Source organism: Cherax quadricarinatus, chromosome 42, assembly GCF_038502225.1.
Source record: "Cherax quadricarinatus isolate ZL_2023a chromosome 42, ASM3850222v1, whole genome shotgun sequence".
NCBI classification, from domain to species: domain Eukaryota; kingdom Metazoa; phylum Arthropoda; class Malacostraca; order Decapoda; family Parastacidae; genus Cherax; species Cherax quadricarinatus.
In genome coordinates, this window is record NC_091333.1 from 16,165,915 (window position 1) to 16,191,576 (window position 25,662).

At 40.2% G+C, this 25,662-nt stretch overlaps 1 protein-coding gene across 10 annotated transcripts in view; it reads right to left on the reverse strand.

Moving 5' to 3' along the window:
* The window catches only part of LOC128695715 (uncharacterized), a 150,148-nt gene that overhangs the window by 49,392 nt on the left and 75,094 nt on the right, over positions 1-25,662 (reverse strand). For 7 of the 10 annotated variants that reach the window (XM_070093323.1, XM_070093318.1, XM_070093320.1 and 4 more), the window contains 2 exons: positions 17,263-17,418; positions 11,114-11,300 (listed from right to left, as the gene is read on the reverse strand). In XM_070093323.1, the coding sequence (XP_069949424.1) occupies positions 11,114-11,300; positions 17,263-17,418 (343 nt within the window). The remainder of the gene's footprint in view (positions 1-11,113; positions 11,301-17,262; positions 17,419-25,662) is intronic. The other 3 variants (XM_070093325.1, XM_070093324.1, XM_070093329.1) reach the window with 1 other exon arrangement.

A 25,662-nucleotide genomic window follows, 5' to 3' on the forward strand; every position in this document is an offset into this window, starting at 1 on the left:
TCATACGCCTTTTCCAAATCAATAAATGCCACAAAGACCTCTTTAGCCTTATCTAAATACTGTTCACTTATATGTTTCACTGTAAACACCTGGTCCACACACCCCCTACCTTTCCTAAAGCCTCCTTGTTCATCTGCTATCCTATTCTCCGTCTTACTCTTAATTCTTTCAATTATAACTCTACCATACACTTTACCAGGTACACTCAACAGACTTATCCCCCTATAATTTTTGCACTCTCTTTTATCCCCTTTGCCTTTATACAAAGGAACTATGCATGCTCTCTGCCAATCCCTAGGTACCTTACCCTCTTCCATACATTTATTAAATAATTGCACCAACCACTCCAAAACTATATCCCCACCTGCTTTTAACATTTCTATCTTTATCCCATCAATCCCGGCTGCCTTACCCCCTTTCATTTTACCTACTGCCTCACGAACTTCCCCCACACTCACAACTGGCTCTTCCTCACTCCTACAAGATGTTATTCCTCCTTGCCCTATACACGAAATCACAGCTTCCCTATCTTCATCAACATTTAACAATTCCTCAAAATATTAACTCCATCTTCCCAATACCTCTAACTCTCCATTTAATAACTCTCCTCTCCTATTTTTAACTGACAAATCCATTTGTTCTCTAGGCTTCCTTAACTTGTTAATCTCACTCCAAAACTTTTTCTTATTTTCAACAAAATTTGTTGATAACAGCTCACCCACTCTCTCATTTGCTCTCTTTTTACATTGCTTCACCACTCTCTTAACCTCTCTCTTTTTCTCCATATACTCTTCCCTCCTTGCATCACTTCTACTTTGTAAAAACTTCTCATATGCTAACTTTTTCTCCCTTACTACTCTCTTTACATCATCATTCCACCAATCGCTCCTCTTCCCTCCTGCACCCACTTTCCTGTAACCACAAACTTCTGCTGAACACACTAACACTACATTTTTAAACCTACCCCATTCCTCTTCGACCCCATTGCCTATGCTCTCATTAGCCCATCTATCCTCCAATAGCTGTTTATATCTTACCCTAGCTGCCTCCTCTTTTAGTTTATAAACCTTCACCTCTCTCTTCCCTGATGCTTCTATTCTCCTTGTATCCCATCTACCTTTTACTCTCAGTGTAGCTACAACTAGAAAGTGATCTGATATATCTGTGGCCCCTCGATAAACATGTACATCCTGAAGTCTACTCAACAGTCTTTTATCTACTAATACATAATCCAACAAACTACTGTCATTTCGCCCTACATCATATCGTGTATACTTATTTATCCTCTTTTTCTTAAAATATGTATTACCTATAACTAAACCCCTTTCTATACAAAGTTCAATCAAAGGGCTCCCATTATCATTTACACCTGGCACCCCAAACTTACCTACCACACCCTCTCTAAAAGTTTCTCCTACTTTAGCATTCAGGTCCCCTACCACAATTACTCTCTCACTTGGTTCAAAGGCTCCTATACATTCACTTAACATCTCCCAAAATCTCTCTCTCTCCTCTGCATTCCTCTCTTCTCCAGGTGCATACACGCTTATTATGACCCACTTCTCGCATCCAACCTTTACTTTAATCCACATAATTCTCGAATTTACACATTCATATTCTCTTTTCTCCTTCCATAACTGATCATTTAACATTACTGCTACCCCTTCCTTTGCTCTAACTCTCTCAGATACTCCAGATTTAATCCCATTTATTTCCCCCCACTGAAACTCTCCTACCCCCTTCAGCTTTGTTTCGCTTAGAGCCAGGACATCCAACTTCTTTTCATTCATAACATCAGCAATCATCTGTTTCTTGTCATCCGCACTACATCCACGCACATTTAAACAACCCAGTTTTATAAAGTTTTTCTTCTTCTCTTTTTTAGTAAATGTATACAGGAGAAGGGGTTACTAGCCCATTGCTCCCGGCATTTTAGTCGCCTCATACGACACGCATGGCTTACGGAGGAAAGATTCTTTTCCACTTCCCCATGGACAATAGAAGAAATAAAAAAGAACAAGAGCTATTTAGAATAAGGAGAAAAACCTAGATGTATGTATATATATATATGCATGTGCGTGTCTGTGAAGTGTGACCAAAGTGTAAGTAGGAGTAGCAAGATATCCCTGTTATCTAGTGTGTTTATGATAAATATGTAATAATATGATAAATATGTAATAAAAATAATAAAATAACGAGTTCCCTTGAAGCATGAAAAGCAAAGTCCACCCCTGACAATGACATGATGAGATAACATCTGATAAGAGCTGACATTTGATGAGTATACACGAGGGTGGGGGAGGGTGCAGCAGATAAGAAAAGATTAGAGGTGACGTTTGATAAGCATCACCTCCCTTTGTTTTTGCTGGTGCACTAACATGTCTGTATTTGTCTGTGTCAAGCTCCCTGTCTATCCGTCTAGCTCTCTGTCTCAGAGCCACAAGACTGCGTCATCACGTTTACTCACATCTCCAAGCAGAGTATAGCACTGTCTGGATTTTTTGGGTTATCCTAGGTAATTTACACTATGTATACTTGTATTTATGTGTACCTGTGAGACAAAGATAGAAAGAGACAGACAGAGATAGACAGGGATAGACACACAGATACAGACAAACGGAGATAGAACCAGGCCACCAGCAACTGGCCAGCCAGCTAGCTAGCCAATCAATCAGTCATCCAGCCAGAATTGTTTCTCTTTACTTAGGGCATAGGTTATAAGACATTCTGAAAGGGTGTTGCACAACATTGCACATGGGTTATTATCAAGGCTTTTTATTTCCTCGACCACTTGTGGCCACATCCACCTCAAAGCCACTAAACTCAGGATCAAAATCACTTTCCTCTTAAAATGGGAGTGTTAATACTACATGACATCAGTGAATCCCAGGTGTCTGCTGTGCTGTCTGCTCTAGCTGGCGCTCATTTGAACTGGTGCTCTCACAAGGTACCAAGTGGTCCCAGATTTTTTTAATACCACGCACACCGAGTGTTAGGACCCATTCTATGCTGACAAGGCATCTCAGGCCAATCACGCCAAATTTGAAGGCAGGAAAAATAAAACGTATATATATGTTTGGGGCACTAACGATAAAAACGTATTACCTGGAGTTTACCTGGAGAGAGTTCCGGGGGTCAACGCCCCCGCAGCCCGGTCTGTGATCACGCCTCCTGGTGGATCAGAGCCTGATCAACCAGGCTGTTACTGCTGGCTGCATGCAAACCAACGTATGAGCCACAGCCCGGCTGGTCAGGAACCGACTTTAGGTGCTTGTCCAGTGCCAGCTTGAAGACTGCCAGGGGTCTGTTGGTAATCCCCCTTATGTATGCTGGGAGGCAGTTGAACAGTCTCGGGCCCCTGACACTTATTGTATGGTCTCTTAACGTGCTAGTGACACCCCTGCTTTTCATTGGGGGGATGTTGCATCGTCTGCCAAGTCTTTTGCTTTCGTAGTGAGTGATTTTCGTGTGCAAGTTCGGTACTAGTCCCTCTAGGATTTTCCAGGTGTATATAATCATGTATCTCTCCCGCCTGCGTTCCAGGGAATACAGGTTTAGGAACCTCAAGCGCTACCAGTAATTGAGGTGTTTTATCTCAGTTATGCGCGCCGTGAAGGTTCTCTGTACATTTTCTAGGTCAGCAATTTCACCTGCCTTGAAAGGTGCTGTTAGTGTGCAGCAATATTCCAGCCTAGATAGAACAAGTGACCTGAAGAGTGTCATAATGGGCTTGGCATCCCTAGTTTTGAAGGTTCTCATTATCCATCCTGTCATTTTTCTAGCAGATGCGATTGATACGATGTTATGGTCCTTGAAGGTGAGATCCTCCGACATGATCACTCCCAGGTCTTTGACGTTGGTGTTTCGCTCTATTTTGTGGCCAGAATTTGTTTTGTACTCTGATGAAGATTTAATTTCCTCGTGTTTACCATATCTGAGTAATTGAAATTTCTCATCGTTGAACTTCATATTGTTTTCTGCAGCCCACTGAAAGATTTGATTGAAGTCCGCCTGGAGCCTTGCAGTGTCTGCAATGGAAGACACTGTCATGCAGATTCGGGTGTCATCTGCAAAGGAAGACACGGTGCTGTGGCTGACATCCTTGTCTATGTCGGATATGAGGATGAGGAACAAGATGGGAGTGAGTACTGTGCCTTGTGGAACAGAGCTTTTCACCGTAGCTGCCTCGGACTTTACTCTGTTGACGACTACTCTCTGTGTTCTGTTAGTGAGGAAATTATAGATCCATCGACCGACTTTTCCTGTTATCCCTTTAGCACGCATTTTGTGCGCTATTAAGCCATGGTCACACTTGTCGAAGGCTTTTGCAAAGTCTGTATATATTACATATTCATTCTTTTTGTCTTCTAGTGCATCTAGGACCTTGTCGTAGTGATCCAATAGTTGAGACAGACAGGAGCGACCTGTTCTAAACCCATGTTGCCCTGGGTTGTGTAACTGATGGGTTTCTAAATGGGTGGTGATCTTGCTTCTTAGGACCCTTTCAAAGATTTTTATGATATGGGATGTTAGTGCTATCAGTCTGTAGTTCTTTGCTGTTGCTTTACTGCCCCCTTTGTGGAGTGGGGCTATGTCTGTTGTTTTTAGTAACTGTGGGACAACCCCCGTGTCCATGCTCCCTCTCCATAGGATGGAAAAGGCTCGTGATGGGGGCTTCTTGCAGTTCTTGATGAACACGGAGTTCCACGAGTCTGGCCCTGGGGCAGAGTGCATGGGCATGTCATTTATTGCCTGTTCAAAGTCATTTGGCGTCAGGATAACATCGGACAGGCTTGTGTTAACCAAATTCTGTGGCTCTCATAAAAAATTCATTTTGATCTTCGACTCTCAGTCTGGTTAGCGGCTTGCTAAAAACAGTCATATTGGGACTTGAGGAGCTCACTCATTTCCTTGCTGTCATCTGTGTAGGACCCATCTTGTTTAAGTAGGGGCCCAATACTGGACGTTGTTCTCGACTTTGATTTAGCATAGGAGAAGAAATACTATATATACGTTTGCACTATTTACGGGTTAATAAATGTATGAAAGAGGGGAAGGTACCTAGAGATTGGTGGAAAGCATGTATAGTCCCTTTATATAAAGGGAAGGGGGACAAAGACTAAAAATTATAGAGGAATAAGTTTACTGGGTATACCAGGAAAAGTGCAGTGTAGGGTTATAATTGAAAGAATTAGAGGTAAGACAGAATGTAGGATTGCGGATGAGCAAGGAGGTTTTAGAGAGGGTACGGGATGTGTAGATCAAGTGTTTATATTGAAGCATATATGTGAACAGTATTTAGATAAAGATAGGGAAGTTTTTATTGCATTTATGGATTTAGAAAAGGCATATGATAGTGGATAGAGGAGTAATGTGGCAGATGTTGCAAGTATATGGAATAGGTGGTAAGTTACTAAATGCTGTAAAGAGTTTTTATGAGGATAGTGAGGCTCAGGTTAGGGTGTGGAAAAGAGAGGGAGACTACTTCCCGGTAAAAGTAGGTCTTAGACAGGGATGTGTAATGTCACCATGGTTGTTTAATATATTTATAGATGGGGTTGTAAAAGTAGTAAATGCTAGGGTGTTCGGGAGAGGGGGTGGGATTAAATTATGGGGAATCAAATACAAAATGGGAATTGACAAAGTTGCTTTTTGCTGATGATACTGTGCTTATGGGAGATTCTAAAGAAAAATTGCAAAGGTTAGTGGACAAATTTGGGTGTGTGTGTAAAGGTAGAAAGTTGAAAGTGAACATACAAATGAGTAAGGTGATGAGGGTATCAAATGATTTAGATAAAGAAAAATTGGATATCAAATTGGGGAGGAGAAGCATGGAAGAAGTGAATGTTTTCAGATACTTGGGAGTTGACGTGTCGGTGGATGGATTTACGAAGGATGAGGTTAATCATAGAATTGATGAGGGAAAAAAGGCGAGTGGTGCATTGAAGTATATATGGAGACAAAAAACGTTATCTATGGAGGCAAAGAAAGAAATGTATGAAAGTATAGTAGTACCAACACTCTTATATGGGTGTGAAGCTTGGGTTGTGAATGCAGCAGCAAGGAGGTGGTTGGAGGCAGTGCAGATGTCCTGTCTAAGGGCAATGTGTGGTGTAAATATTATGCAGAAAATTTGGAGTGTGGAATTAATAAAAGTATTAGTCAGAGGGCTGAAGAGGGGTTGTTGAGGTGGTTTGGTCATTTAGAGAGAATGGATCAAAGTAGAATGACATGGAGAGCGTTTAAATCTGTAGGGGAAGGAAGGCGGGATAGGGGTCATCCTCGATAAGGTTGGAAGGAGTAAGGGAGGTTTTGTGGGTGAAGGGCTTGGACTTCCAGCAGGCGTGCATGAGCGTGTTCGATAGTGAATGGAGATGAATGTTTTTTGGACCTGATATCTGTTGGAGTGTGAGCAGGGTAAAATGTAGTGAAGGGATTCAGGGAAACCGGTTATTTTTATACAGCCAGACTTGAGTCCTGGAAATGGGAAGTACAATGCCTGCACTCTAAAGGAGGGGTTCGGGATATTGGCAGTTTGGATGGATAGGTTGTGTATCTTTATACATATATGCTTCTAAACTGTTGTGTTCTGAGCACCTCTACAAAAACAGTGATTATGTGTGAGGTGAAAGTGTTGAATGATGAAAGTATTTTCTTTTTGGGGATTTTCTTTCTTTTTGGGTCACCCTGCCTCGGTGGGAGATGGCCGACTTGTTTAAAAAAAAAAAATAAAAATAAAAAGATAGAATTGAAGAAGAAAATTGTACAAAAATACGAAGGTTGAAACAGTGGTGGAGGCAATGGTTGAGGCATTGTGAGTCGGTGTGACTGTTAATGCTGGGGTGAGCATTGGTATATTAAAAATATATTAAAAATGTTATAAATTGTGCAAAGATGACATCAAAACAATATCAAAGATGGTCGACACAAACTCGTTACCATTATAGCATGCTCCTCACTTAGCGATGAATTCGTTTAAAAAAGTGGTCTCAGGAACAGAACTCCGTTGTTAAGTGAGAAGAGGTTGTACTGTTATTTAGGGTTACATTATTCTTTAGGGAAAAACTGTTTTGATTGTCGTGCATTTTGGCTGTTGAATCGACATCTGGAACAAATTAAAATCGACAACAGAGGTTCCACTGCATTTTGAATTTAATCTTATAATCCAGATACAATTTGAAATGTAAGGCTTGGAAAAAGCCGCTAATTATGCAAGTGCATTTCGGGCAAACTAATTATAAGGCTGAAATACTGCTTGCACCTAGACCTATAATATAATTGTCAGTACATCCCATGTAATTCACTACAATCATAAGCATAATGAGATAGGGTACAAATAAGGAATTGGTCAGCTACAAATAAATTACACAAACTTTACTGGTTCAATGTCCTGCATTTTATGAAGTGGTTGAACTGAAATGGTGAAATCTAAGCACGAGAGTTTACAATTAATGGATGTAACATTTGTGTGAAATTTAATAGATGCTTCGTAACAATTAGTAAAGCTGTTGGCAGATGGGAAACTCTTGGCATTTTCAGGCAGTGAGCTTCAAATTTTTGGGTCTTATCTACTTGGAGTATTTGACAGGCTGAGTTTTAACTTGGAATGTCAGAGATTTTTACTTTTACTGGGTCCATGTGTTCTGTTGCAGCTCTTCATACAGAATTTAAGCTCTGAGTCAATGTTTGAATTGAATGTTCTGTAGATATAGCATGTGCAGTAGAAAATGTGAATATTTTGTACATTAATAGCAACGTTTCACACTCCTCACACAAATCATCTCGTGCACTTTGCTGGGTGCCTGGTTGAGTGTGCACAGGCAACATCTCTCCTAAGCCCATTTCTTTTTGTCTGTAGCACAAGTAGCAAGTGTTGATAGGAAGTGATTACCTTACCTTAAACAAGAAGGTACTTGGTAATCAGTTCAGTGGCATAGGTGCACCAGAGGTTTACCTGGAGTTTACCTGGATAGAGTTCCAGGGGTCAACGCCCCCGCGGCCCGGTCTGTGACCAGGCCTCCTGGTGGATCAGAGCCTGATCAACCAGGCTGTTGCTCCTGGCTGCACGCAAACCAACGTACGAGCCACAGCCCGGCTGATCCGGAACTGACTTTAGGTGCTTGTCCAGTGCCAGCTTGAAAACTGCCAGGGGTCTGTTGGTAATCTCCCTTATGTGTGCTGGGAGGCAGTTGAACAGTCTCGGGCCCCTGACACTTATTGTATGGTCTCTTAACGTGCTAGTGACACCCCTGCTTTTCATTGGGGGGATGGTGCATCGTCTGCCAAGTCTTTCGCTTTCGTAGCGAGTGATTTTCGTGTGCAAGTTCGGTACTAGTCCCTCTAGGATTTTCCAGGTGTATATAATCATGTATCTCTCCCTCCTGCATTCCAGGGAATACAGGTTTAGGAACCTCAAGCGCTCCCAATAATTGAGGCGTTTTATCTCCGTTATGCGCGCCGTGAAAGTTCTCTGTACATTTTCTAGGTCGGCAATTTCACCTGCCTTGAAAGGTGCTGTTAGTGTGCAGCAATATTCCAGCCTAGATAGAACAAGTGACCTGAAGAGTGTCATCATGGGCTTGGCCTCCCTAGTTTTGAAGGTTCTCATTATCCATCCTGTCATTTTTCTAGCAGATGCGACTGATACAATGTTATGGTCCTTGAAGGTGAGATCCTCCGACATGATCACTCCCAGGTCTTTGACGTTGGTGTTTCGCTCTATTTTGTGGCCAGAATTTGTTTTGTACTCTGATGAAGATTTAATTTCCTCATGTTTACCATATCTGAGGTGGTGTGACCTGATTTATTTTTTTTCCTCATGACACACAAATGTGGGTATACAGCAATCTGTAGCAAGTCCACATTTGGTACATATTGTATGCACTGTGCATTCCAAGTGTCCACAAGATGGAAGAAGAGTTCATGTACCACTTATAATTCTTGTGAACACAATCAGCAAACCCAATCTGCATGTCAAATTTGTCCACCAAACATATATTGGAGGTGTAATCAATGACAGCAGCAGGATTCAGAAGTTTCATTGGTCTATATTTATCCTACCAGCATGCATGGAGAACAGAGGTATGGGACTGTACATGAAGCACAACTAGACCTCCCTGTAAAGGCGATGACCTGACCCATAGGCTGGCTGCAAGGGGAAGAGGAAAGTTCCTGCAGCATTTTGTATTTTCCCCCAAAATTTGCATCATAAATGAACATCAGAGCATCATGACTGAAAAAATGCCACAATTTTTCAACAGTCACAAAGAAAACATCTCAATATATTATATCTTCATCAAAGGTCTACTGCATATAGAAGAATTATTTTAAAAGATTATTGAAATGGATGTGCAAGAGTTCCCCCCCCCCCAAGTCGGCCGTCTCCCACCGAGGCAGGGTGACCCAAAAAAGAAAGAAAATCCCCAAAAAGAAAATACTTTCATCATTCAACACTTTCACCACACACACACATTATCACTGTTTTTGCAGAGGTGCTCAGAATACAACAGTTTAGAAGCATATACATATAAAGATACACAACATATCCCTCCAACTGCCAGTATCTCAAACCCCCTCCTTTAAAGTGCAGGCATTGTACTTCCCATTTCCAGGACTCTAGTCTGACTATATGAAAATAACCGGTTTCCCTGAATCCCTTCACTAAATATTACCCTGCTCACACTCCAACAGATCGTCAGGTTCCAAGTACCATTCATCTCCATTCACTCCTATCTAACATGCTCACACACGCTTGCTGGAAGTCCAAGCCTCTTGCCCACAAAACCTCCTTTACCCCCTCTCTCCAACCCTTTCGAGGACGACCCCTACCCCGTCTTCCTTCCCCTATAGATTTATATGCTTTCCATGTCATTCTACTTTGATCCATTCTCTCTAAATGACCAAACCACCTCAACAACCCCTCTTCTGCCCTCTGACTAATACATGTACTTTTATTAACTCCACACCTTTTCCTAATTTCCACACTCCGAATTTTCTGCATAATGTTTACACCACACATTGCCCTTAAACAGGACATCTCCACTGCCTCCAACCATCTCCTCGCTGCTGCATTTACCACCCAAGCTTCACACCCATATAAGAGTGTTGGTACTACTATACTTTCATACATTCCCTTCTTTGCCTCCACAGATAACGTTTTTTGACTCCACATATACCTCAACGCACCACTCATCTTTTTTTCCCTCATCAATTCTATGATTAACCTCATCCTTCATAAATCCATCCGCCGACACGTCAACTCCCAAGTATCTGAAAACATTCACTTCTTCCATACTACTCCTCCCCAATTTGATATCCAATTTTTCTTTATCTAAATCATTTGATACCCTCATCACCTTACTCTTTTCTATGTTCACTTTCAACTTTCTACCTTTACACACATTCCCAAACTCATCCACTAACCTTTGCAATTTTTCTTTAGAATCTCCCATAAGCACAGTATCATCAGCAAAACGTAACTGTCAATTCCCGTTTTGAATTTGATTCCCCAAAATTTAATCCCACCCCTCTCCCGAACACCCTAGCATTTACTTCCTTTACAACCCCATCTATAAATATATTAAACAACCATGGTGACATTACACATCCCTGTCCAAGACCTACTTTTACCGGGAAGTAGTCTCCCTCTCTTCTACACACCCTAACCTGAGCCTCACTATCCTCATAAAAACTCTTTACAGCATTTAATAACTTACCACCTATTCCACATACTTGCAACATCTGCCACATTGCTCCTCTATCCACTATCATATGCCTTTTCTAAATCCATAAATGCAATAAAAACTTCCCTACCTTTATCTAAATACTGTTCACATATATGCTTCAATGTAAACACTTGATCTACACATCCCCTACCCACTCTGAAACCTCCTTGCTCGTCCGCAATTCTACATTCTGTCTTACCTCTAATTCTTTCAATTATAACCCTACCGTATACTTTTCCTGGTATACTCAGTAAACTTATTCCTCTATAATTTTTACAATCTCTTTTGTCACTCATATTCAGTATAAATACCTTAAATATAAATATATTCAGTACAAATACCTTAAAAGTATTATACTAGGATAAAGTTCAATATATAACAATACTGACCTTGAAGTTTAATGCACAAGAGTTCTGAAACTGGAAAACTAGTATCCAAAGATGATGAAAGAGTCCATGATGGAATATGATTGTCTTTAATCGGAAAGTTTTGTGCTAACATTTGGGTAAACCAAGTAGAAAACCCACACAAGCCATCATGCAGGATTTGTCCTTTTCCTTGTTCCAGAAGCAGAAACTAAGAAATATACAATATGAAGATTAACATAAAAAATAAAAAAAATAATAATGTGGGGAAATGTTAGGCAGATGTTAAGGGAATATAAGGGTAAAATAAGGTTACATTTATCAAACAATATGTTTTACTACTGTAGCAGGTAAACACTGCACTGGTATAAGTAAGTAAGTAAGTAAGTAAGTAAGTTTATTCAGGTATACACAAATAGAGTTACATAGAATTATCATACAGCAGCATGTGTGTAGAGAACCTAGGATAACCCAAAAAAGTCAGACAGTGACTTATTTCCATTGGGGTCCTTATTCTGTTATGTTTTCCCTATCAATAATAAAATAAATTCAAAGTAAAAATCAAGTGAGCATTTTGTACCATGTTTTCGAGAAGAGTACATGCTAATAAGGACAAAGAATCTTGAAGTTCTAGGGGGCAGATAAATTTTAATTTCCAAAAATTACATAATGGTTACAAAATTAGGAGACACTGAAAACATTTTGTATAAAGCCCCCAGTTATGCAGAGAATTTTGGGCAGAGTAGGCAATACCTAATTTATCATGTACATAAGATGTCATTGCAAGATTTCCAGTATGTCTTCCTACTTCTACTCGCATTTAGGTCACACTACACATGCATGTACAAGCATATATATACACACCCTTCTGGGTTTTCTTTATTTTCTTACTAGTTCTTGTTCTTGTTTAATTCCACTTATCTCCATGGGGAAGTGGAACAGAATTCTTCCTCCATAAGCCATGCATGTTGTAAGAGGCGACTAATATGCCAGGAGCAAGGGGATAGTAACCCCTTCTCCTGTATATATTACTAAATTTAAAAGGAGAAACTTTCGTTTTTCTTTTTGGGCTACTCTGCCTCGGTAGGATATGGTTGGAGCGTTGAAAGATAAGGGGTCATGAATTTTTTAACCCTTAAACGGTCCAAACATTCAAATCCATAGTGCTCCAAACGTAGATCTACGTTTTTTTACATATTTTCGAACATAAAAAAACAAATGTAGATAAAAGTTTTTTTACACATTTTCAAATGAAAAAAAAAAAAGATCTACATTTTTTTTACATACTCTCAAATGTTGAAAAAACGTATATATACGTTTGGACCATTTAAGGGTTAACTGCTAGATTACATATTGGTGGATGAAAGGTTAAGAAGATTTATGGTAAGCATGTTTTCAGAGGAATGACCAATATCACACAATCCAATGCTAGGCAACCCCCCCCCCACTAACCCTTTGAGGGTCGACAGGCCCTCTCCGAGACTCGTTCTCAGGGTCGGCCAAATTTAAAAAAGAAAAATCTTATGAAAAGATAGAATCTTTTCCCGATCACAATGACACCAAAAGTATGAAATTTGATGGAAAACTTACGGAATTATGCTCTTGCAAAGTTAGCGGTCTCGGTGATGTTTACGCATCGGCGATTTTGCCCACTTTGAGCCCCATTTTCGGCCAATTCCACTTTACTAGTCGACAAAAAACATGAGTATTTCGCTAGAACTCCATTTTGTCTATCGAATGAGTGCAAGAAACCACCCATTTACCAATTTCAACTATCCAGTACAGTCAGAATTTAGCAATTTTGCCAATTTCACACAAATTTCAAAAGATGCCAATTTCCAAATAAGATCCAGAATAAGCAAGAAAGACATCCTGGCACTAAAATGACATTTCCTCTATTCATTAGTCACATCTCAAGGCCCCTCTTACATTCTTTTGCTTTCCACTTTGAATTTTTATTCTCACAAAAAATAGAAGATTTACTGTTATGCAGACTACTGCAGTAGTGTAAAAAATGGTATAAATAATATTGGCGCACTTGCAAAAGAATATTAGACTCACCAGTTGACGTGTATTGGACGCTTGGCATGATTTTACTTTTGAACTTTGGTAAAAAATCGAACATTTCTGCTACTTTGAGCTCAATTTCAAGGTACTTTTCATTGTAAAACCAGTCAAAATCATCTCAATTTCTGTAATATGTCTTCCATTCTATAAAATGAGACCAAGAAAACTAGAATACAACAATAAATACCATACGAAAATCCAGTGCAAAGTTGCTGTTTTATTCCAAAAAAACAGTCAGTTTTTTTTTCTCATTATGCACTGTGTGCTGCAGGATTTTTTTTTATACTGTGCACACTGACCACAGACCCATTCTTTCATATGTAGGCCTACCAGCTTTCTCCCACTAGATTTGAGGGCGCTAGAATTTAGGCGTACTAGTACGTCAAAAACCCTGGGTTGCAAGCCGTACTAGTACGGTCGAAACCCTCAGAGGGTTAAAGACCTAAACTTACTCACTGTACAGAACATTCACACCTACTACTGTGCAACCTACATTTACAAAACAAATTCTAATATTGACCCTGAACTAAAACACTTTCTTGACAGTTGTGACAGGATCTATAGATACAGTACCAGACACAAAAATCTGACATCACCAGTGTCCAGCTAAATCTCTACAAAAATTCAATGTACACAAAAGGGCCTAAAATCTGGAACTCCCTGCCCGAAAACTATAGAACTACAGACTACCACTTTTTCAAAACTACTGTTAAAAAACATCTTGTCTCCCTAACACACCCCATTATCAGCTAACTACAATCATTTAGCATGAGTATTTGGCACAGTCTAGGTATAGCACGACTGAAGAATTGCGGCACAATTTTATGTAACACGTCGTAAAATTAATTTTACACGGTTCAGTTTGTGGGAAGGAAAAAAAAATCCCTTTTCCTCAAGCTGCTGCCTTGTTGTGGATCAGCCGGGGAGACCTCCTGCCATACCCCGACACCACCCCACCATCCCAGCATTTGTATTTCCTGTGTGTCCAGTCCAGTGCTTCTCTGCTACAAGCTAGCTGTGTTTGTGAATTGTGTTTTGATCTTTTAATTACTATATCTTGTATCTGCCAAGTAATCATGACAACCAGTAGGCATACCAGTGTTGTTGAAAGTGGCAAGAAAAGGTATAAGCATTATGTCTTAGAATTAACGAAGAAAACAAAAATATTAGACAAGAGAGAACCATAATGAAGTGTTACTTTGTACACATAAAATGTGGTAAACATGAGTTTGCGTGACTGACTTACTGAATGACTTACTGACTTGACTGAATGACTTGAATGACTGAATGCCTTAGCTGACCGAATGATTTAAGGTTAGACACTCCAGTACAACAATTGACTTCAGTACCAGAACCTCTACCATCCACCTCAGCCCAGTAGGACCACAACATAACTCTCCACTCTCTTCACAATTATCCACAAACTCCAGCACCCACAATTTAAGGTAAGAAATACTATTATTTCTGTTACATTTGTAGCCTTAAAACATAATACATAAAAACATAATACATCACAACAATGAACTACAATTACATATTCACTTTTATTTTTGGTAAGATGTTAAGCCTAAAAAAAAAAGTTATTTGGTTTTCTTGGAGGCTCCAGGGAACTTAACACTTTTTCCCATAAGTTCTTCAGTTCCTATAACAGTTTTTACCTAACACGGCATTTTCAGGAACATAACTACCGTGTTAAATGACGATCTACTGTACACAAATAATAATTTCTACAAGTACATGATACATCTTATACATACCTAGATGACATCACTGACATACAGTGGAACCTCTGTTTTCGTATGCCCTAGTTTGTACTTACGTAAAACTATATTCTCTATAAAATGTATTTTTTGTTAGCATTTCCCATAAAAAATAATGTAAATCCAATTAATCCGATCCAGACACCCAACAATATTAACAATAAATACATTTTATAGATAATCACTATAGTTTTATGTACAAACTAGGACATACGAAAACAGAGGTTCCACTGTACTATATAGAAAGCCCCTTGTTATGCAGAGCATTTAAGGCAAATTAGGTTTTGTCTCCAGGATGCAATCCACACCAGTGGACTAACACCCAAGTACCTATTTATTGCTAGGTCTAGGTGAATAGGGACAGTAGGTGTCTTAAGGAAACATGCCCAATGTTTCCACCCATACTGGAGATCGAACCATGGAATTCAGTGTGCGAGCCGAGTGTGCTACCAACTGAGCTACGGGACAAATGCATGCCTTCACATACGTTTGTAAAAAAAAAAAAAAAAGAAAAATTATTTGTTGTAATTTGTAGCATGAAGATTACAAATAAATTCTGAATGTATGTAATATAACCTGCCTCCCCAAATTTAAATCAGCACATACTTATATTCTGTTTCCACTATATTTTTACCCCCACAAAATTCAATTGCTCAGAAGGTCAAAACTGCTTTATGTTACTTCCCATTCAAATTAACAGTACTTTCATCGTAGTATTGTTACTCAAAACAATCAAAGTATTTTTGCTATGATAAATTAAGCAAATACAAACTACTATTAACAAATTAATGTCAGATATTTTTGTTTTTAAATGAGATTTGTTGAATTTTGTGTAAAACTGGCCAAATACAGACTTGTGTGCACTTAATAGGAGTAGCTCTGATACTTCAATGGGATGTCTCTTGTGCTCAATCAATGGAACTGAAGGTATACTAGTAAAATAGCTAAGAATTTGGTTAAATTGAGCAATGGAAGTGGCTTAAAATAAGACTCAAAGTGGGTAAAGTCTGATGCATAAACTGCACCCAGAATGCCAATTTCGTGCCTGTATAATTCCACAACATAAAACTTTGTATTTTTGGGGATCGTCACCATCAGAATAAGTTTTACTACAATTTCAGATTTTTAAAATCCTGATTGTCAGAACTTAATTCTGAGGGGCCTCACAGTGAAGGGTTGACCCTTTGGGGGTTTCGGACATACTAGTACGGCTTACAACCCAGGGTTTTTGACGTACTAGTAAGCCTAAATTCTAGCGCCCTCAAGTCTAGTGAGAGAAAGCTGGTAGGCCTACATATGAAAGAATGGCTCTATGTGGTCAGTGTGCGCAGTATAAAAAAATCCTGCAGCACACAGTGCGTAATGAGAAAAAAAAACTGACCGTGTTTTTGGATTAAAATAGCGACTTTGCACTGTATTTTTGTATGGTATTTATTGTTGTATTATAGTTTTCTTGGTCTCATTTTATAGAATGGAAGACATATTACAGAAATTGAGATGATTTTGACTGGTTTTTCAAAGAAAAGTACCTTGAAATTGAGCTCAAAGTAGCAGAAATGTTCGATTTTTACCAAAGTTCAAAAGTAAACAAATCATGCCAGGCGTCCAATACACATCTTTCACAAGTGCGCTGATATTATTTATACCATTTCTACACTAATTCAGTAGTCTGCATAACAGTAAATCATCTATTTTTTGTAAGAAAAAAAATTCAAAGTTGAAAGCCAAAGAAATATAAGAGGGGCCTGGGGATGTGACTAACGAACAGAGAACTTGTTATTTTAGTGCCAGGAATGTCTTTGTTTATTCTAGACCCTATTCGGAAATTGGCATCTTTTGAAATTTGTGTGAAATTGGTAAAATTGCTAAATTCTGACCACTTCATTGGATAGTTGAAATCGGTAAATAGGTGGTTTCTTGTACTCATTCGATAGAAAAAATGGAGTTCTAGCAAAATAGTTATGATTTTTGTCGACTAGTACACTGGAATTGGTCGAAAATAGGGCTTAAAGTGGGCAAAATCACTGATGCGTAAACATCGTCGAGACCGCTAACTTGATGAGAGCATAATTCCATAAGTTTTCCATCAAATTTCATACTTTTGGTGTCATTATGATCGGGAAAAGATTCTCTATCTTTTCATAAGAATTTTTTTTTTTTTTTTTTAAATTTGGCCAACCCTGAGAACAAGTTTCTGAGAGGACCTGTCGACCCCCAAACGGTTAATAATGAAGTAAGTTTTATGTTGCATAGACTGATTTTAACAAAACCAGAGTAAAATTTACATGTACTGTACAGTTTTGGAAAACCATTATTGGCAAATGAGCCAATGTTAAAGTAACTTACTTTGTGAAGAGGGTAGATAGTTAAAGCAGCCTTCATGCGAGACAGATGGTCACGTTGAGCTGGTGATAAGATGTCCTCCTCAGTCAGCATGAAGCGGGATATTCCCCTCCTACCAATCACTTGCATTATGGGAATACTATTCACAACCAGCACCACCTAGTATAAAGATGGAACCAAATGTAGAAAAGACATTAAAATAAGCAGTTCCTTTCATCACCAAAGCATATACAGGAACACCTACTACAGCACTTTAGAGCAATTTGCTACTACAGTGAATCCTTGGTTTTCATGATTAACATGTTCCAGTGTGTTTGCCGAAAACCAAAATTCATGAAAACCGAAACCATTTTCCCCATAATAAAAAATGTAAATCCAATTAATCCGTTCCAGACACCCAAAAGCATTAACAAAAAATAAGTTTTTTTAAATATAGATTTAAATACAGAAAAGAATGACAAATCAATATAAAGCAATAAAACATCACACTTACCTTTATTGAAGACTCATTGGTGTATGGAAGACGGGAAGAGGGGAGAGGGAGGAGAAGTTACTCTTGTTTGGAAGGAAAATCCTCTTCCATAGAGACTTTAGGTACCGAGTCCATATCCGAGGTTACTTCCCTTCTTTGTTTTTTAATGGCACTAGGGCCAGCTTGAGTCACTGGACCCCTGTCACTCAAAAAATTGTTCCAGAGGGCTCTGTGTTGGGTCTCTAAGATTTGCCTAAAATGGGACAAGGCACTGTCACTGAACATGTTGCAGACAAATGTTTGCACATCACTCCACTTCACACAAATGTCCTTTATCACTGAAGGCACCTTCTTCCCTCTCTCTTCCTCCTCCTCTGAAGCAATTTCCTCAGCTGTGGTCTGTTGCTGTTGTAGATGAAGCTCTTGCAGCTCTTCAGTGGTTAGCTCTGCCCTGTGGTCCTCCCCCAACTCTTCCACATCCTGGCCACTCGCATCCAACCCCATGGAATTTCCCAATGCCACAATACATTCCACAACCTTCTTTACCAAAGGGCTGGTACTAGGAGCTTTCTTCAGGCCCATAGTGGCTTATTTAACCCTTTGACTGTCACAAGCCCCTTTCTGAAACTGTCATTCTATGTCGATACATTTTTGGAAAAAAAAAAAAAAATCTAATGAAATGGAGAATCTTTTCCCGATGGTAATGACACCTAAAGTACGAAATTTGGTTGAAAACTCATAGAATTACACTCCCGCGAATTTAGCGGTCTCGGCGACATATATGCATCGGTGATTTCACTGACTGACAGCTCTGTTTTGGCCAATTCCATTGTTCCAGTTGACCAAACTTGTAGCTATTTCTTTAGAACTCCATTTTTTCTATCAATTGAGAACAAGAAATCACCCATTTACTGATTTGAACTACCCAATAAAGTGGTCAGAAATTAGCAATTTGGCCAATTTCATGCAAATTAAAAAAAATGCCAATTTCAAAATAGGGTCTAGAATAAACAATGTAGACATTCTTGGCACTAAAATAACATACCCTCTGTTCATTAGCCACGTCTCTAGGCCCCTCTTCTATTACTATTGCTTTCTATTTTGATTTTTTATTCATACAAAAAATACAAAATTTACTGTTATGTAGACTACTGCATTATTGTAAAAATGGTATAAATAATATCAGTGCACTAGTGAAAGAATATTAGACTCCCCAGTTGATGTGTATTGGACGTGTGGTGTGATCTGCTCACTCTTGAACATTGGTAAAAATCGAACATTTCCGCTACTTTGAGTTCAATTTCAAGGTCTTTTCATCGTGAAACTTTTCAAAAATCATCCCTATTTCTGCAATATGGTTTTCATTTTATCACGTGATACCATGAGAACAAGAATACAACGATAAATACTATATGAAAATACACCTCAAAGTCGGTGTTTTAATCCAAAAAAACAGTCAAGTCAGTTTTTTTTTTTTCTCATTTTGCACTGCGTGCTGCAGGATTTTTTTTATGTGGTGCACACTGACCACACAGACCCATTCTCTCACATGTGGGCCTCCCAGCTTTTTCCTGCTTGATTTGAAGCCACTAGAATTATTGAGTATATATACGTCCGAAACACTGGCTCTTAAGACGTATATATATGACCAAAACAGTCAAAGGGTTAACAGTTGCAAGCACAAAAAACAATGTATTACGAAATGTTTCGTACGAATGCAAGGGGTGATGCTCACTCACCGAGAAATAATGCCAGACTGACTGAACGAGTCTGTGGGAGGTTTTGTGTGTGTGGGGCCACTGGGACATGTTCCGTACGACTGCCAAAATCCAAGGGAAATCATGAAGACCTAGGCTACATTTTGACCAAAAAAGTGGCCGATAACCAAAATTCATGAAAACTGAGACTCACAAAAACCAAGGGTCAACTGTACAGCACTTTTCAGTTATACAGTGGACCCCCACTGTTTACAAGCCAGCCAATGCGGTCGCATCCACGCATACAATCGGAACATTTCATATTATCAGTGTTTTTAGTGATTGTACCTGCAAAATAAGTCACCATGGGCCCCAAGAAAGCTTCTAGTGCCAACTGTGCAGTGAAAAAGGTCAAAATTACTATGGAAATGAAGAAAGATAATTGCTAAGAAAGAAAGTGGAGTGTGTGTCTCGGAGCTGGCCAGGTTGTATACCAAACCCCAATCAACCATTGCTACTATCGTGGCCAACAAAACGGCAATTAAGGAAGCTGTTCTTGCAAGGTGCAACTTTGTTTTCGAATAAGAGATCGGAAGTACTCGAAGATGTTGAGAGACTTATTGGTGTGGATAAACGAAAAACAGATAGCAGGAGATAGCATCTCTCAAGCTATCATATGTGAAAAGGCTACCAAGTTGCATGAGGATTTAATTAGAAAAATGCCTGAAACTAGTGGCGATGTGAGTGAATTTAAGGCCAGCAAAGGTTGGTTCGAGAGATTTAAGAATCGTAGTGGCATACACAGTGTGACGAGGCATGGTGAGGCTGCCAGTTCAGACCAAAAAGTGGCTGAAAAATATGTGAATAAATTCAAAGAGTACATAGACAGTGAAGGACTGAAGCCTGAACAAGTGTTTGTGAAGAAACAGGCCTGTTTTGGAAGAAAATGCTAAACAGGACCTACATTACTCAGGAGGAAAAGGCACTCCCAGGACATAAACCTATGAAAGACAGGCTTACTCTCGATGTGTGCTAATGCTAGTGGTGATTGCAAAGTGAAGCCTTTATTGGTGTATCACTCAAACTCCCAGAGTGTTCAGGAGAAACAATGTCCTCAAGGCTAATTTGTGTGTGCTGTGGAGGGCAAACAGTAAGGCATGGGTCACTAGAGACTTTTTCTATGACTGGTTACACCATGCATTTGCCCCCACTGTGAAAAATTACCTCCTGGAAAATAAATTGGACCTTTAGTGCCTCCTGGTATTAGACAGTGCTCCTGGTCATCCTTCAGACTTGGGAGAGCGATTTTCTGGGGACATGAGCTTCATTAAGGTCAAGTTTTTGCCTCCTAATACCACTCCTCTCCTGCAGCCCATGGATCAGCATGTCATTTCAAACTTCAAAAAACTCTACACAAAAGCTATGTTTCAAAAGTGCTTTGTAGTGACCTCAGACACTCAATTGACCTTAAGAGAGTTTGGAAAGATCATTTTAGTATCCTCAGTTGTGTAAACGTTATAGGTAAGGCTTGGGAGGGAGTGACTAAGAGGACCTTGAACTCTGCTTGGAAGAAACTGTGGCCAGAATGTGTAGACAAAAGGGATTTTGAAGGATTTGTGGCTAACCCTGAGAAGCATATACCAGTTGGATATGCTGAATGTCGAAGACAGAGTAAAACAACTGAAGCTAAATCATGTTTATAAAATTGCTCACGAACAGTGTCCAGAATATCTTGCTGTCAATTTTGTCAAGGTTGGGAACCAAAGCAATCATAGTACTAGGGGGAGAGAGCACAACTTTGTAGTACCCACAGTCAGTGGCCAGGCTTCAAACACCTTTTATTGTACAGCAATAAAGGAATGGAACAGACTACCCACAAATGTCAAGGCCAGTCATAGCTTGAACCAGTTCAAGAAGACTGCCAAAAAGTGTCTGATGAATGAAGCAACAGAAAGGGAGGGGAATGATTTTCTATTTTTTAGCTAAAATACGTGTAAATTTTACCTTATCCCTAATAATGACCCTCGTATTGTAGATAGTCGTAATGACCCTCGGGTAGTAGATAGTCTTTTTAGTATGATAATAAGATGTTATCTTCATTATAGAATAATAAGAAAATATTATAACCTTTATATTATAATAATAAGGTAAAAGGACCCCAATGGAAATAAGTCACTCTGTCTGACTTTTTTGGGTTATCCTAGGTTCTCTACACATATGCTGCTATGTATGATAATTCTATGTAACTGTATTGTGTATACCTGAATAAATTTACTTACTTACTTACTTGTGGCATTGGGGAAGTCCTTGGGGTTGGAGGTTACTGGGGAAGATGTGGAAGAGTTGGTGGAGGAGGACAATGAACAACTAACCACTGATGAGCTGCAAGATCATCTTCAACAGCAAGAGGCCAGACCTGAGGAAACTGCTTCGGAGGAGGGGGAGAGAGAAATTGAGGAAGTTGCCTACTTCAAAGATTAAGGAAATGTGTGCAAAGTGGCTTGAAGTGCAAACCTTTATGGATGAAAATCACCCTCACACAGCTATTGCAAGCCGTGCTGGTGACTATTACAATGACAATGTTGTGAACCACTTTAGACAAATCATAAAGGAACGGGAGGTACAGGCCTCTATGGACAGATATGTTGTGTGACAGAGGTCCAGTGACTCAAGCTGGTCCTAGTGGCATTAAAAGAAGGGAAGTAACCCCGGAAAAGGATGTGCTACCTAAAGTCCTAATGGAAGGGGATTCCCCTTCTAAACATTAACAACTTCTCCACACTCCCCTCCTCCCATCTCATCAATCATCACCAGATCAACAGTTAAGTGTCAGTTTGTGTGTATTAAAATTATTATTTCATGTGGTAAATAATTTTTCTTTTCTTCATACTTTGGGGTGTCAGGAATGGATTAATTTGATTTCCATTATTTCTTATAGGGAAAATTATTCCACCTACAATAATTTTGGCATACAATGAGCTCTCAGGAATGGATTAATATCGTAAGGTGGGGGTCCACTGCCTTCATGTTTATTATTTTCAGTGCTTGCTTTGCTCTTAAGGTGGTTTTCAGCGGTGATGTGCATTTTTTGTCAGTACCCTTTTTTTTTTTTTTTTTTTAGGTATAACACTATTGCACACTTATAATCCTTTGACTGTCTTTGTCATATAAATACGTCTTACAAGCCAGTGTTTTTGATGAATTAATATGCCAAAATTCTAGAGGCATCAAATCAAGCGGGAGAAAGCTGAGAGAATGGGTCTGCGTGGTGGGTGTGCGCAGTATGAAAAAATAGGAGACCCAGTGGTGCATTGTGGGAAGGCCATTTCAGTACGTCTTGTTCACCATGCCTCGTAGTAAGAAGCTCCTTACTCCCCAGCGATTTGGGAATCTTCTGTTCCCAAGTGATAGTTTTAACACCAATGGAAGTGCCAGTGAAAGTGAATTTCACGGTTTTGAGGTGGCTGTGACCGAAAGCAGTGCCCAGGATAAAGTAATTAGTGATGAAAACCCAGACAACCCACAACCTTCCACCTCTGGTGCTGGGCTGTCTCATTCATGTTCACCTGTGCCAGTGCAAAAGAGGAAACTATCTCCCCGTGTACAGGATTCAGATGTGAGCAGTGAAAATGATAGTGATTTCCAAGCTAATGAATGCAGTTCGAGTTGCGACAGCGAGGGGGAATATTCTCCAGTGAAGCGGCAGTATGTACAACGCAGAAGGCATTCTGGTAGTGTGCCATAAGCCATTCCAAGGGGAAGTAGTGAATCTCTGAGTACATCCTGTGACCCTACACCACAAACTCAGACGATCATCATTTGCATTTTCTCAGGTGCAAATGTTACTTGCCATCTATTTCCCCAAGCTGATATAGCTCTCAGCTGGTGATTGATGTAGTTTATAGCAGCTGGCATTTCTTCTCTTGGATAAGTGAATGTCAGTGTACAGTCGTCTGCATATGCATGTGATTCTGGGATGAGATGAAGAAGGTCGTTAAGTAGGCATTCCATAACAATGGACCCAGCACGCTTCCTTATGGAACACTTGCCCCAATAGGATGTCTTGCTGATTCCGTTCCATTGAGAACTACACTTAGAGATCTACCATGAAGGTAATCACTGAGGAGACATAGCATAGAGCCTGCAATTCCCAGTGCTTGAAGTTTTGCTAAGAGGCCCTGGTGCCACACCTGGTCGAAAGCGCCAGCAATGTCCAGTGCTACCACACAGCTGACTTTGGATTCATCCAGTGACTGGTGCCACTTAGTGGAGAGGTTTAACAACAGATCAGCAGCAGAGTAACCTTTCCTGAAACCATATTGACGATCACAAAGTAGTGAGTGGTACTCAAAAAACTCTCATTTGTCTTGAGATTATTGTCTCAAGGATCTTACCAGTGATTGACAGGAGTGACACTGGTCTGTAGTTGCTGATTTCTGCTCCGCTCTTCTTTTTGTGAACAGGGACTACATTTGCCTCTTTCCATAGAGGGGGCCATTTACACTGTACTAGGCAGTGCTGAAAGATGCGAGTTAGAGGTGCTGCTAGCTGGTCTGCACATCTTTTCAACAATCTTGGGCTCAACTTGTCTGGGCCCACAGCCTTTTCTTGGTCAAGCGATTTAAGAAGGAAATGCACCTCCTCCTGCCTTATTGTCACCACTGACAGTTTTGACAGTTCTTGCAGCTAGCCAAGGAGGGTCCCTTGCTGGATCAGGAACTTGCATTTTGGTAGCAAAGTGTTCAGCAAAGAGGTCCGCCTTCTCTTGACTACTAGTAGAGGTGGTCCCATCCTGTCGATTTAGAGGTGGAATAAGTTCATCAGGCAGATAACCTTGTCTGTCCTTGACCAGGGACCACCAGGTTTTGGAGCCTACCCTACCTGATGCTAGCTTTCTTTTAGTGTCCACCTCCCATTTAGCAATGGCCCACCTCAAGCTGACCACTTCATCATGAGGAACCACTCTATCAGCATCCTGTCGGCCAACATTAGAGGTTGACTCAAGAAATCGTAATGACAATTGCAAACAAACCATAACCCCGGCCGGGATTGAACCCGCGGTCATAGAGTCTCAAAACTCCAGCCCGTCGCGTTAGCCACTAGACCAGCTAGCCACAATAAGATTCATCCAACTAGGTATATTTCTACACCATAGGAAGGTTAGCACAGGCACCTCTGTGACCACAAATGCAAGTTTTTGCATTTGTGGTCACAGAGGTGCCTGTGCTAACCTTCCTATGGTGTAGAAATATACCTAGTTGGATGAATTTTTTTGTGGCTAGCTGGTCTAGTGGCTAACGCGACGGGCTGGAGTTTTGAGACTATGACCGCGGGTTCAATCCCGGCCGGGGGTATGGTTTGGAACATTAGAGGTTTCATTACTAATGTTGGAGAGCTCACACAGTTTTGTGAACACTCGACGTCCCGACATGATAGCTGTTGTTGAAACATTTTTGGATGACAAGACTCCAGAAAATTTTGCAAGAATTGCTGGCTACACCTCATGGATGAGAAGACAGGCAAGGGCAAGGAGGTGTTGCTGTGTGCTTCTCTAAAAGTGTTCATGCCCAGCACATTGATGTTGCCACCCCTACACATCTTGGAATGTTCTTCAAGCTCTGTATAAACACTAGTACCTCTGTACTAGCATGTGCAGTGGCAACATGCAGACCCCATCAACTTCCTAATGGAAAATATTGACTCCCTTCTGCTACAACACAACTGTCAACATATTATAATTGTTGGTGACCTCAACCAGCACCTTATACAGAGGGACTTTGATGACCTTCTTGCAGTGTTTGACATGAGAAACTTTGTTGATTTCCCTACTCATATCTCTGGCTCCTCCCTTGACCCAGTAGTGAGTGATCTGGCAGAAGGCATAGTCACTTGTCAACCCCTCGGCTATGTTGGATCGTCTGACCACAAGGCTGTTTTTACGACACTTAAGATCCCAACAGAACGAGGTGAGGAGTCCACACGCACAACCTGGCTATGGGAAAGAGGTAATTGGCCAGCCCTTTGCTCTGAGCTCGCCACCACCGACTGGAATGCTCTTCTCCAAGGGGATGTTGACAACCAAGTGAAAGCCTTCACTGGACACATCCTTAATCTACAACAAGAACACATTCCTCACCGGCAATATGTGACGAAGCCTACAGATCAGCCTTGGTTTGGCTTTCGTTGTAGAGAGGCTGCTACTGCTAAGTACAAAGCATGGCGAAGGTATAAGAG